The following is a 12,552-nucleotide window of genomic DNA, read 5'->3' on the forward strand; positions in this document are numbered from 1 at the left end:
GCACGTGGCATAAGCGTGGCACAGACACCGTCTGCAACGACGTGGCAATACGCCCTCGGCGTGTGACCATTACGCGCAAGGAGAAAAACAACAAGGTCACATGGCAGCGGACGTCAGCGACTATGGGTGCCAATGAGAAACAATGGTCGTACTTGGGATTAAAAATAAAAAAAAGAAGGTGAAGTCGTTTTGGGCTTGCCGCGAATGAAGTGAAACATCGTCGGTATTCTCGTGACGTATCGTAGCACTAAAAACCACTACACCTGAAGCCTTTGAATTTAGCAGGGTGGCGCTTCCTCATGAAGAGACCCTTGCGTAAGCGAGACAGGTACGTAAGTGACTGAACAGTCGCCAACAAACGCAGGATACGGCTTTTCCTCGCACTCCCAGAGTGCGACGAGGGCGGGGGCGGGCTCCGGTCGGGTCGCGACCGCTGCGAAGTCGGCGGCGGTGGCGGGAAGCGGCCGTGGGAAGACGAGTTCTCGATCTCCCGACTCGAGTGCCCCGAGGAAGACCTGCGGAACCACGAGTAGTGGTCGAGGTGCGACGTCGTCGACGACCTGCGCGCCCCGCCCCGATCGTCGTTGCTGGCACCGCTAGTCCTCGAGTCGTGCGGCGACACGAAAGACGGAAGAGAAACACAGCCGCGACTCGCGGGCGGTCGGCACTGAACCGCCGAGCGCAATGTAACGCCGCTGCTGCTAGGAGGAGGTCGCGAGTGGCCCCCACTGCCGCGGTCGTGGTGACCGCTCCCGCTCGGCGGGTTGAAGACGGACAGGGGCTTCTTGTAGTAGCGGGGCGCGGAGGAAGAATTGTTGACTCGGTGCCGACACTTGTGCGGATGGGGCAGCAGTCCACGCGACGACGACTCGCCAATACCGAACGGTTTCGCCGGAGGCCTAGGCACCAAGGCGGTCCTCGCATCGTAGTCGCCCAACTCCTCGGCGTCGTCGCTTATTTCGCCTTCCTCGAGCTCGCAGATCGGCGAAGGGGAAGTCATGGTAGCTCCGTGAGCTCGGGGGCAACGGGGCCCCGAAGATAGCGCGTATTAAAACCCGAGGTAGCACCTGCGATCGCAAGAGACCAGCGCAGGCGCCGCCATTGTTGCGGATTGCAGCGCGTTTTCGAGTTTCTGATGCCAGGCGGCGCCACCGTTTTCCACGGGCGCACGATTTGCACGCGCCGCGCGCTTCGCGTGCCGAAGGTCATCGTCATCACCGTCGGCGGCGCAAGTTGGCGGGCTGTTTGGAAGTACACGAAACTCTCCCATGTGCGACCGTTCATAGTGCTCATCTCCAGTGCACGTAGTAATCTATCTATCTATCTATCTATCTATCTATCTATCTATCTATCTATCTATCTATCTATCTATCTATCTATCTATCTATCTATCTATCTATCTATCTATCTATCTATCTATCTATCTATAGAGTTTCTCACTATAACACCTAGAGGGTAATCTGGCGCCACCGTCTATGGGAGTTTCTTAAGAGGAAGCTTTAGCTCGGGTGCTCCTATCTAAATACATGTAAAAGGAGAATTCGTTTTTCTAGGCAACCACTGCACCAAATTTGACAGGGTTTGCTGCATTTAAAAGAAAAACTTAAAATCTAGTGACTGTTGGTTTCGAATTTTCGATTTATGTCGTCAATTTTTTATAATAATTTGGCAAAAATCGCAAATTTTCAGAAAACGTAACTATCAAGTTTACAACTCCGTAACTCAGCAAGAAAAAATGATATCGCAATTCTGTGAATTGTACCTGATAGCACATCTAAAGCGGACAAAATTGATATGTTACACATGAACCTCGAAAAATGGCAAAATGTGTAATTATAACTTTTGAAGAACCCTCGTAAACAACGTAACAAATTCACGTAAGATGTAAACTGACATAACAAATTTGTCCGCTTTGAATGGTCTAATGGATGCCGTTTACAGAATCGCGATATCTGTTCTTGATGCAGAGCTATTAGTTTGTAAACTTCGTGCTTCTATTTTTTTCAAACGTCTGAATTTTTGAAAATCCTTTTAACAAAATTCAAGCCCTAAATCAAAATTCCACTTCCAACAGTCACTAGAATTTAACTTTTTCTCTCAAATGCAACAAATTTCATTAAAATCGGTCCAGGGGTTATCTCAGAAAAACGTTTTTGCGTTTTTACATGTATTTGAATAGGCCGCGTCGGAGTTGGGCCCGAGCTAAAGCTTCCTCTTAAGGGGGCACCGTGCCGTCATGGGAATGACGGCATATGTGTCTGCGAGGATCGTGTTGGCTAGTGTTGTAAGAGGCTTCGTCTAAAACGTGGATATGGCTACGCGAATATCGCATTCTCAAAGTAAAATCTTCATAAAATGTTTCCGTTCACGCATATTACATCTTTACTCACCCACAATGCATGACCAAGGGAAGAAAAGCAAGAACAGACGACCAACTGTTTCAAAGCGAGCGCGAACCTTGTCGTCTGTCCTCCAACTTTAGCGGCCCGCTCATACTTTTTACGTAACATGTAGTCGTACACGCAATAACAAGTTCTCATAGTTAAAGAAAACATGTTTTCGCGTAATAATAAAGCTAAAACAGCTTTTTGCGTGCTGTTCTAGTAGAAAATGAATCATTCTGACAGACGGAACGGTACTTGCCAAGCGCGTCTTCAAGGTGTCCTGTGTCTACGAGAACGATGCCAATCCGAATCCACAATATACCGGCATTCCCATGCACACCACAGCGCAGCAGCGCCAGATTTCCCTCTAGGTAATGTAGTGAGAAACTCTATCTATATCTATCTATCTATCTATCTATCTATCTATCTATCTATCTATCTATCTATCTATCTATCTATCTATCTATCTATCTATCTATCTTTTCTTTGTTTTTCTATTCCCTCTTTATTTCACTTCCAGTGTAGGGTAGCAAACAGGACAATCGCCTGGTTGATCTCCATGCCATTTTTCTTCTTGATCGCTCTCTTTCCGTGACAGTAGACAAAGAAAAATAAAGGAAGGCGAAAGAAGATCCCTTTAGGTGGAAATGTTTTACTCAATGTGCGTCCATGCGATATCGTTTCAATGACAACTTTGACGATCCGGAGACCGGCAAACAGTGGCGTAGCCAGGTCGTCTGGCACCCGGGGCCCATAGGTATTCTCCCCCCCCGAGTGTAGCCGGCGGAAAGAGGGGTGTCTTCAGACGTATATGACACCCCCCCCCCCCTACTGGCCCCTTGCACCCGGGGCCCACGGCCCCCCGGCCCCCCCTGTTGCTACGCCACTGCCGGCAAACCACAAGCGATCTGATGTCTCTCTCTCTCTGCCGCGCGACTGGCCGCTTGAGGCACTCTCCGTGTATTCGCGGGCTTCTTTCACGCTCGTTAACGACCCATTTATGCAGCACGTATTGAGCCAAAGAAAGCTGCATCGGAAGTTTTCCATGCTGCTCTACAATTTTTCATTGACACTTTTCATCTAATTATAATATAATAAAAGATCATTAATAATTAAATCTAATTGTGTAATTAGGCGGAATGTAAAAAAATAATCTGAGTATCTCCAAGCGACGGCAAACAACATTACCTTGGTTGTCTCCAGCTACGTGGCATATCCATATATTTAAATCTTGGTGCAGGACAGTTGGAACACACACGTATATAGATTTTTCACGGTTTACTGAGAATGGAAGCTTTCATTGCGAGAGGTTGTCTTGTCGCACCCTATAGGCACACCCGACAACAGGCAACGCAGCTAGACTTCTTCTATTGAGTCTGCACTCCCTCTTGATCCGATCGTCCCCGTGTTCAGCATCGTGGCTCGATGCAGCATCGGTGCAGCGAGCCACGATGCAGCGAGCATCGTGCCGAGGCGCGGCGTATAACAGTCACTGCACAAATACAGGTTGTACACGTCACTCGGAGAGATAATGCTTCACGCGCACCACGTGGACCGTTTCGGGCACAGGTCACAACAAGGCCACGTGACCGTCATACGGTCCGAAGCACCGCCGTAGAAGCTTCTCAGAGAGGCCACGTCCTCTAATAGGTGTCCGTACCTAAACTCTGTCGCCGGGTTGATAAACGAGAGATCTGTGTCTGAGGTTATACCGACGGGCGTTGCTGTCTTGCTGGCTGGTTATTTCGAACACGCCCGAGCTGCCGGGCTTCCTCGGCGCGCTGGGTAAAAATCGGCGGCGTCAGCCTCTGTATCGCTGCAATCATGGGTCAGCATAGCGTCGAGCATGGTCGTTGCTTGTCGACCGTGGAGTATAGCGGACGGCGTCATTCTCGTAGTTTTCTGGCGTGCCGTATTATATGCAAACGTGACATACGGCAGAATTTTGTCCCAATTCTCGTGCTCCGCGTCGAATTACGTACGTATACATAGCATGTCAGCGCAGTGACGAAGCTATAGGTATTCTGGCATCCGGAGCTCGTAGGTCTTCTGTCAGCCCCGGGTGTAGTCAGGAAGGCGAGGATACCAAAAATTTCCGGGGAGTAGGGGTGGCGGGGGGCCGGGGGGGGGGGTGATGTTTCAGCACCAGCACAGCCGCCTCGGATACCTCCTCTACCCACATAAATGCGATGTCTTCTCTAGTTAGACTGCTGAGCGAAGAGGCAGTGCCCTCAAAACTCTCGATAAAACGCCGGTAATAGGCGCAGAGGCCCAGGAAGCGTCGCGCGGCCTTCGTTGGCCTTGCAAACTTAGCGACGGCAACATTCTTTTTTTTTTTTCAGAGTCCACTCTAGCACCGTCATAACTGACCACATTGCTCAAGAACTGAAGTTCTTCGAAGACAAAGTGGCATCTCTCTGCTTTCAAAGTGAGTCCAGCGGATCGTATGGCTTGAAGAACGGATAGGGGCCGTTCAAGATGTTGCTGGAATGTGGCCGAAAAAACAATTACATCGTCCAAGTATACCAAGCAAGTCTTCCATTTAAGGCCGGACAGGACGTTATTCGTTAGTCTCTGAAACGGCGCCGGGGTTGAGCTCAAACCGAAGGGCAGAACCTTGAATTCGTACAGACCCTCTGGAGTCACGAAAGCAGCCTTCTCTCGATCCCGCACATCCCCTTCGATTTGCCAGTACCCACTTTTTAGATCCATCGATGAGAAGAAACGCGCATGCCGTACCCTGTCGGGAGGATGATCTATGCGCGACAGCGGATAGACGTCGTTCTTTGTAACACGGTTTAGCTCGCGATAATCAATACAAAACCGCAAGCTACTATCCTTCTTTTTTACGAGCACCACTGGCACTGCCCAAGGGCTTTTTGACGGCATGGATTACATCATCCTCTAGCGTTTTCGGGACCAGCTGTTGTACTGCCTCGCGTTCTTTCTGATCGATCCATTCGACAAAATCCGTGCCCTGTGGCTCGAGCCACAAGGCACGGATTTTGTCGAATGGGTCCTGCGGTCTCCTCCGTGATTATAAGATGCTTTGTAGTCAGCGGCGCTTGACCAACTCGAGACGTTGAGGAGAAACAATCCTTAAATTGGTCAAGCAGTTTAAAAGGCTTTTGTCTGTCTTTCGGCGTTAAGCTTAAACCAACGTCGACGACGGCTACATGTCGTGCCGTATAAGCCATTGCTTCCTCTCTGAGCAGCAAAACAGTGTCGAGTATTGTCGATTTCGTCAAGGTATGCTACCGGGGTGCCTTTTTCTGATGTGCCGGCGTTCGCTGATGAAATCTGTCAGCAGCACGTCAGTACGTCCCCCTGTTAAGCTGACCGTGCCTCGAGCAGTGGCAATATATATTGACGCAGCAGAGTACCTTATTTGTTCGGCTACTCCGTCTTCGTTGAACTGGGCATCGCAAACAGCCGGAACAAGACTGCATGTTAGGGGCGGTATAAGGACATCGCCGTCGGCAACACGTAAAGATCTGCGCTGTGGTTCCGCGCCATGGGTCGTTGTGTCTTTAATAATGGAAAAAAGTGACCCCTCGGTCACGTGTGTTAACCACAGCGTCATATTCCGGAAGGTAGTCTATGCCTAGTATGAGCTGTTTGCAAAACTGTTCTAATATGACGAAGGTGGCGACGAAAGCTATATTCTCGATCGCGATCGAGTCTTGCCGTATACATTTGCGCGTAGGCGTCATCAGCTGACCTCCGGCATGTCGAAAGGAAGGGCCCATCCTTCGCGTTTTACCACAGGCGGGAGGTCCCGCCTGTGTTTTCTGACCTTGGGACTTCTTTATGCATATTTACCTGTACCACTAATAAAGATTGACTGATTGATTGAAAAAAAAAAGACTTTCTTAGTTCTATCTGCCAAGAGCTCGCTCATTATAGAAGTGTCAACACCAGTGCCAACTAAGGCCATTACTTCGTGTCCATCAACGATTAAAGGGAGGTCGGCTCTCACAATTTTGTCCGCGTTCTGCTCTGATAGGTCGTCGGTATGCTGCGCTCTTGACAATACTGGGTGTCTTTTCGGCCATCCCATTACGTGCAACCTCCCCCCCCCACCTTGCCCCGGAGGTTGCTGCTTTCAGTTTCCGCGCCGTGAGCTGGGAGATCTCTTTCTCACCACGTCAGCAGAACTGCGGCGGTACCGCGACGTAAAACGTGTTGGAGATAGCGACCGTGACCGTTGTTACGAACAGCCTGCGGGGTCTGGCGAACTAGAGGAGAAGCGACCGATGAAACCTGCCCAGCCCGCTGCGATGACTCGTTTTGGAAAAACAACAATGCGCCGAGTAAGCAGCCCATCGGCGCCACCATGTCTACTGCGGCGACTCGCTTTATAAAGACAACAATACGACAATCCCCGCAGTCGGCGGACCAGATATTGTTAGTGTATTCGCCGTCACCGTCATGGTTTGTTTGAAGGGGTGGAACTCCTGGCATAAGGTGTTTTGCGGTGCCGTCTCGCAGGTCTTAGAAGCGGTCAGTCAACGGACAGACGCGGCGGCCACTGTCTGCGGGGTCAACTTTGGGATCAAGAGGCGCCTGCTCAGGGCAAGACCAGTGTCTGCTAGTATACCCTCTCACCTCGGTGTGGTTAGTGAAACCTGTGCGGAAGTGAGTGTGTAAACCCTCCCCCTCAAAGGCTGACGATGACTTTGGATGCTCCGAATTGGTCGACGGTTGAACGGCCATTTTCCCTCAACTAGGGATCTAGGGAGGACAGAGTGTTTATAAGCAGCCGTGGCGCGGCTGCTGAGTGCGCATTTCTCTTTCAGTCATGGTAGGCTGATGAACGTAACGTTCTCGTGTAGATATTGTAAATAAATCCCATATTCCTCGTTCTCGATGAGAACAGGTCTCTCCCTTCAACAACGTCCTCAGCGTGGATTAGTTGGACGGCGGCATGGGACAGCTACCATCTATTTCATGCCCGAAACCAACCATTACACTGCACATTAGAGGAACATACTTGTCGTCCTGTAAAGCTGTCGGCAAAGGGCCACGGCTTTCATCAAGGTCATGGCGCGTAGCGGCAGCCCAATTTCCCTGGTAGCCATCTGTAGCACAATGGTCAGTCATCGGCGGTGCGCCATATATCGGTCCTGCGAACCTGCTGCATGGGGTCGCCGAAAAGGCTCTCGTCGGGGCCAGGCTGTGACAGGTGGGCGCTGGCGGAACTGTTGCGTCGGCACTGCAGACAGTGGACGACCGACAGCATCGGCACAACTGTATGGGCTTGGCTCGAAGCATGGTTCGGGGCCTGGTTCGGGAGGAGCAAAGGCTTGTCAGGGTGGCGCACAACGTCAGCAACGGAGGCGACTGTGAACTATTTCGGCGTCGCTGCTTGCCTTGCAATTGCAATCTCCTCGAACACAACCTGCCTTATCATTTGGCGTAGTGAAGCTTCGGCGGCGGCCGCCAGTACCATGGTTCTTGTATCTCCGCCAGCGTGCCGGTCACATTGCTCGTGACGTTGCTGCAGCGGCCGTTCGACTGCTGTGGCCTCCCCGATAAAGTCGTCCACTGTTGTCGGTGGGTGGCGTACAAGGCCCACAAAGAGCTGTTCCTTGATGCCACGCATGAGATTACTCAGCTTCTTTGACTGAGGTCTGCTGGGACCTGCGCGGAGAAACAAACGTGCGATGCGTTCGGCAAACACAGCGACACCCTCATTCGGCATTTGGATACGCGACTCAAGAAGGCGCCGAGCGGTATCCCGTCGATTCGCGTTTCCGAAGTGCTTAACCAACCGACGGCAAAAGTCGTCCCAGTTTGGCAGGTTTCCCTCGCGGTTCACGAACCATATTCGTCCGCTCCCTTTGCGGGCGAAGTACACGTTCGAGAGCCTCTGGTCGGGACGCCAGTGATTGGAGTTGGCTACGCGCTCACACTGGTGCTGCCAGTCTTCAGTGTCTTCATGACCGCCGCCGTGAAATCTCGCAGGGATTCGAAGGTTTTGAACCGTCACCTGTGTCGGGCTTGCCAACGCCATCCCGTGAGCTGAGGTGGTCGTTGACAGGGCTGGTCCTTGCAGGATACCGAATTCTGTGCTCAAATCTTGCAGGAGGCGACTTGCATGGTGTGGAGGCGTCCCGATGCGGGGATGTCTCACTGGCCTGGATGTAGGGCTGCTCAAAGGAGTCCTGATCATCAGACAATGAGTACATCAGTGTTGCGGTTCACTGATAATGGGTGCTTTAATTGCGAGATGTCGTCCTGTCGCACTCTGTCGGCACACCCGAGAATAGGGAACGCAGTCTTCTATTGAACCTCTCGAGCAGATCGTCTTTGTCGTCAGCATAATGGCTCGATGCAGACAGCGGCACATCCATTTACATACATACATACATACATACATACATACATACATACATACATACATACATACATACATACATGCATACATGCATACATACATACATACATACATACATACACACATACATACATACATACATACATACATACATACATACATACATACATACATACATACATACATACATACATACATACATACATACATACATACCTATTAATCAAACATGGTGAACCAGGAGGGCACGAAAAAGTTTAACCTGCATTAAATTCTTGCAACTACATCAAATCTCAACATGATGCAGGGACAAAAGGCAGTTAGTGTCTGACAGAGGTCCCTGATCCCGCCCCGTAGCAGCAGTACAGCGCACATAAAAATCATATTTACTACAAACAATTTTGATAATTAAACGAAGTATTGTACATGGTGTTTAAATTTACAGCAATAATGTATCTCTAGTTTAGGTAATAGTATTGTCGAGGTTATACGCAACGAAGTACAACCGCCATAAGGCACTTGCGGTATTCACAAGAAAGATCTACGCTGCCTCACAACGAAGCTTAGAATTCGCGTTTACAGCCTCTACCCGTACATGTGAACAACATTGTGATGTTCGGTTTTACCGAGTACTGTTACAGGCTGCTCGTAAATTGAACGTTTTCTGAGATCGCGTGGTCCGCGAAACTTTTATTATTTGACTGTACGCTGCGTTACTATGGACCTGCCCATTTTACACTGAATCTTCATCACGAGCGAAAACAAAAAAGTTTAAAACAGCACCTAATAACTGTCTGAGGCTGCCGCCATCTTCCGCCGGACGTGTCAGAGGCGGGATGCTTAGCGCTTGACGTATGAGTTAACGCTACCGGAAACGATATGTGCAAGCCTATTCGTTGTACGAGCGACGTCCTGCACCCAGCAGCCATTGCGGCAAAGCAATGCGGCAGCACCCAGCAGCCATTGTCAGCAAAGTCTGGAAGTGTTAGCAAACAAACTTTCGCGTTATGACGCATCAACAAAAGACCCCTCAACCTCCGACCAACTTCGGGGAGGAAATATACATTGAATCACTCCCCGACGTTGTGCCGAACAACTGCTCACCTTGACCAAATTCATTGAGGAAGTCTTCGACGAAGTTGGGTCCAATAAAACATGGTCTCTTCTTTCTCACAAGAACTTGCGCATGTTTGCAAAGACTGAAGATTTTACAATTCAATGGCGTGGCTTACGAAGATCAACATTTGGCACTCGGTGAGAAATACCGAATTTGGGGCGAAGGCCCGCTTCCATTTCCAGAGCTTTAGAGCAGTGCGGAGCGCAGCATTAAGATCGACGAGACGCCCCGGAGTAAGGTGCGCAGTCATGCGTGCAGTGGATTCCTTTCTTTTGACATCACTTCCAGAATTACCGTCGCCGATGGCGCGGAAGAACAAAATGTTGATGACTACAGTTTAAGTTTCACATCGAAAAAAGAAAAACGCACGTACGCATTGAAGAGAGCGCCTAGTCGTCGACTTTTATTAAGAATACAGTTATCAGAAGTGAGGGTGGCGGTTGCATGGCAGGTGCAGCCAGCCGAAACGACAAAGGGCTTGCACGCACTGTCCATCGAACTTGTCCATTAATGCTCGTCTTCAAGGCCTGTTTCTACAGTAATCAATGCTGGGAGCTGCTCCTCGCATTTTCCCATGGAGTAGCACGCCAGGGCCATGGTTGCTAGACTAACCTCTGCAGATGTAGCTAAACGTTTCGCACACGTCCCTCTCTCCAAAACAGTGGCGCTGATTGCGTCACACACTAGATGCCAATATCACTAAGCCGGGCCGAGCGATACCAGTTTTGGCGCCTGAAATTATTTTGTGTATGGCAGTGTTCAGAGGCGTCCAGGGTGGTATACCTGAATGCTGCGCAGGATAACCCATCTAAATTCGTTCCGGCTAACCTCCCTGCCTTTCCTCTATTTCTTTCTGTCTCTCTACCGCCCTCTCTTGTCTAGGCAGCTACAGGGCGGCGCAAGGCCTCCATCCCCCTTCTGATGGTGTTACTGTGAACATGCGCATTCATTGATTCGGTCAAAAGTCCATCGCGAGCAGTCGACATCTGAGCAGGTGTAATGCAAGGATTCCTTTCACTAGACTCTATTCCTTTCTTATCATCCGCCGCTCCCGACAGGTCGACCCTGTTGATAACGCACAGGTGGTGCGCGGCCCACTGACGAAGCACAGAAACGGATAAGAATTGGAATAGAATCAGCACATTATGCCAGTCAAGAGTCCCGGCCAAGTTCGATGGACAGTGCGCGCGCGAGAGGGCGCTTCCGTCGTCCCTCTCGTTCCGAGAAAAAAAAACAATAAGAGAAAAAGAAGAGCTTCGGTGCAGAAGCACGTGCTCAGAAGAAGTGCGTGGGCGGGTGCTGGTTGCTGACGATGTTGCGCTGCCTGCCGGGCCTGCCGCTGCCCTGACCGCCCCTGCAGGCGGCCGTGGGGATGCAGAGGCCGCTCTTGTCGCGGATGTACCCCCTCGCGCAGAAGCATCCGGGCACGCACTGGGCGGTGCACGCGTCCGGCGCCTTCTGGCCGCACACGGCGGGACAGGCCGAGCCGCAGTCGCGGAACTCCTCGTTGCGCTTGCACTGGCCGCCCGCGGCGCCGCACTGGTCCCGGGGCACGCACGGACCGTCCCTCGTGGCCCGGATCAGGCCTGCGGGAAGGCGACACGAAGCGAATCGATTTAAGCAGTGTGGGCGCCTTAAAAGCGTTCGGTGGAACAAAGGACACAGTACGTAGTAGTGAGAACAAACAAATACATCTATTGCGCATTTTATAACAAAGATGTCAGCAAGCCGAATTATATATAACTAATGGAAGACGCAAAGGAATCGAGAGGGTTTCGACCCACAGCGCGAGGATACCGAGCGATTGTGTTCGCCCCCACTTCGGACACCCACTCCCGAATCGATCGCGGGTCGGTCTCACCGTCGAGCGCTCGGCCATAACGCGTGCCACGACGGCTCTCAGCCGAAGTACGGTGGTATGCCCGAAGTATGGTGGCTAGAGGCCCATACCCGAAATATGGTACCATACGAGAAGCATGGCTACAGCCCCATACCCGAAGTATGGTACCACACCCTAAACATGGCTAGAGGTCCATACCCGAAGTATGGTACCATACCAGAAGCATGGCTACAGGCCCATACCCGAAGTATGGTACCATACCAGAAGCATGGCTACAGGCCCATACCCGAAGTATGGTACCATACCCTAAGCATGGCTAGAGGCCCATACCGGAAGTATGGTACCATACCCTACACTCTAAAAAAAGTTTACACCATTTGGGGTGTATATCTGCCACACAACAATCGTGAGAGAGAGAGAGCTCTTTATTAGAAAAACAGAGAATTTTGCCGGCGCGTATATAACCGCTGGCATGCTACTCTGTATAGGGATGGGGAATGGGATTAAAAGATTCCAGAAAAGAGTGGGAGAAAAAAAAGGATAAAAATAAATATGAAATGTCCGAGTGGACCTGATACTAATTTTTACAGGTGACATGGCGGTAAATTTAGGCTTTTGTATAGGAAGGATGCAATTTTTAAAGCTTTCCTATTTGACCAATTTCTGTCAGGTATTTGAACAATAAATCCAAAACCCGTCGCTGTTTTGAAGGGCCGGGCATTGGACCTAAGATGTTCGGTAACGTTAACGGTTCGGGGCAAATCATGTCCATTTGGTGCTCAAAAAATTGTCTCTCGTCGCGGTACGCGGGGCATTCTAGTAATATGTGCTCAATTGTCTCTAAGTTGCGACAGTTATCACAGTATGGGCT

The 12,552-nt window shown here is 50.5% G+C and overlaps 2 protein-coding genes across 4 annotated transcripts in view; both read right to left on the bottom strand.

Moving 5' to 3' along the window:
- LOC135899601 (zinc finger C3H1 domain-containing protein-like) overlaps window positions 1–1,143 on the bottom strand; it is a 94,239-nt gene extending 93,096 nt beyond the window's left edge. For all 3 annotated transcript variants that reach the window (XM_065428916.2, XM_065428923.2, XM_065428909.2), the window contains exon 1: window positions 370–1,143. In XM_065428916.2, coding sequence (XP_065284988.1) covers window positions 370–1,000 — 631 coding nt within the window. In that variant the 5' untranslated portion in view covers window positions 1,001–1,143. The remainder of the gene's footprint in view (window positions 1–369) is intronic.
- A 9,074-nt stretch (window positions 1,144–10,217) lies between these two features.
- LOC135899588 (kielin/chordin-like protein) overlaps window positions 10,218–12,552 on the bottom strand; it is a 38,766-nt gene continuing 36,431 nt past the window's right edge. Inside the window, exon 4 of the mRNA XM_065428899.2 lies at window positions 10,218–11,427. Coding sequence (XP_065284971.1) covers window positions 11,117–11,427 — 311 coding nt within the window. The 3' untranslated portion in view covers window positions 10,218–11,116. The remainder of the gene's footprint in view (window positions 11,428–12,552) is intronic.

The sequence above is a fragment of the Dermacentor albipictus genome, chromosome 10 (assembly GCF_038994185.2).
Source record: "Dermacentor albipictus isolate Rhodes 1998 colony chromosome 10, USDA_Dalb.pri_finalv2, whole genome shotgun sequence".
In the NCBI taxonomy this organism is placed as follows: Eukaryota; Metazoa; Arthropoda; class Arachnida; order Ixodida; family Ixodidae; genus Dermacentor; species Dermacentor albipictus.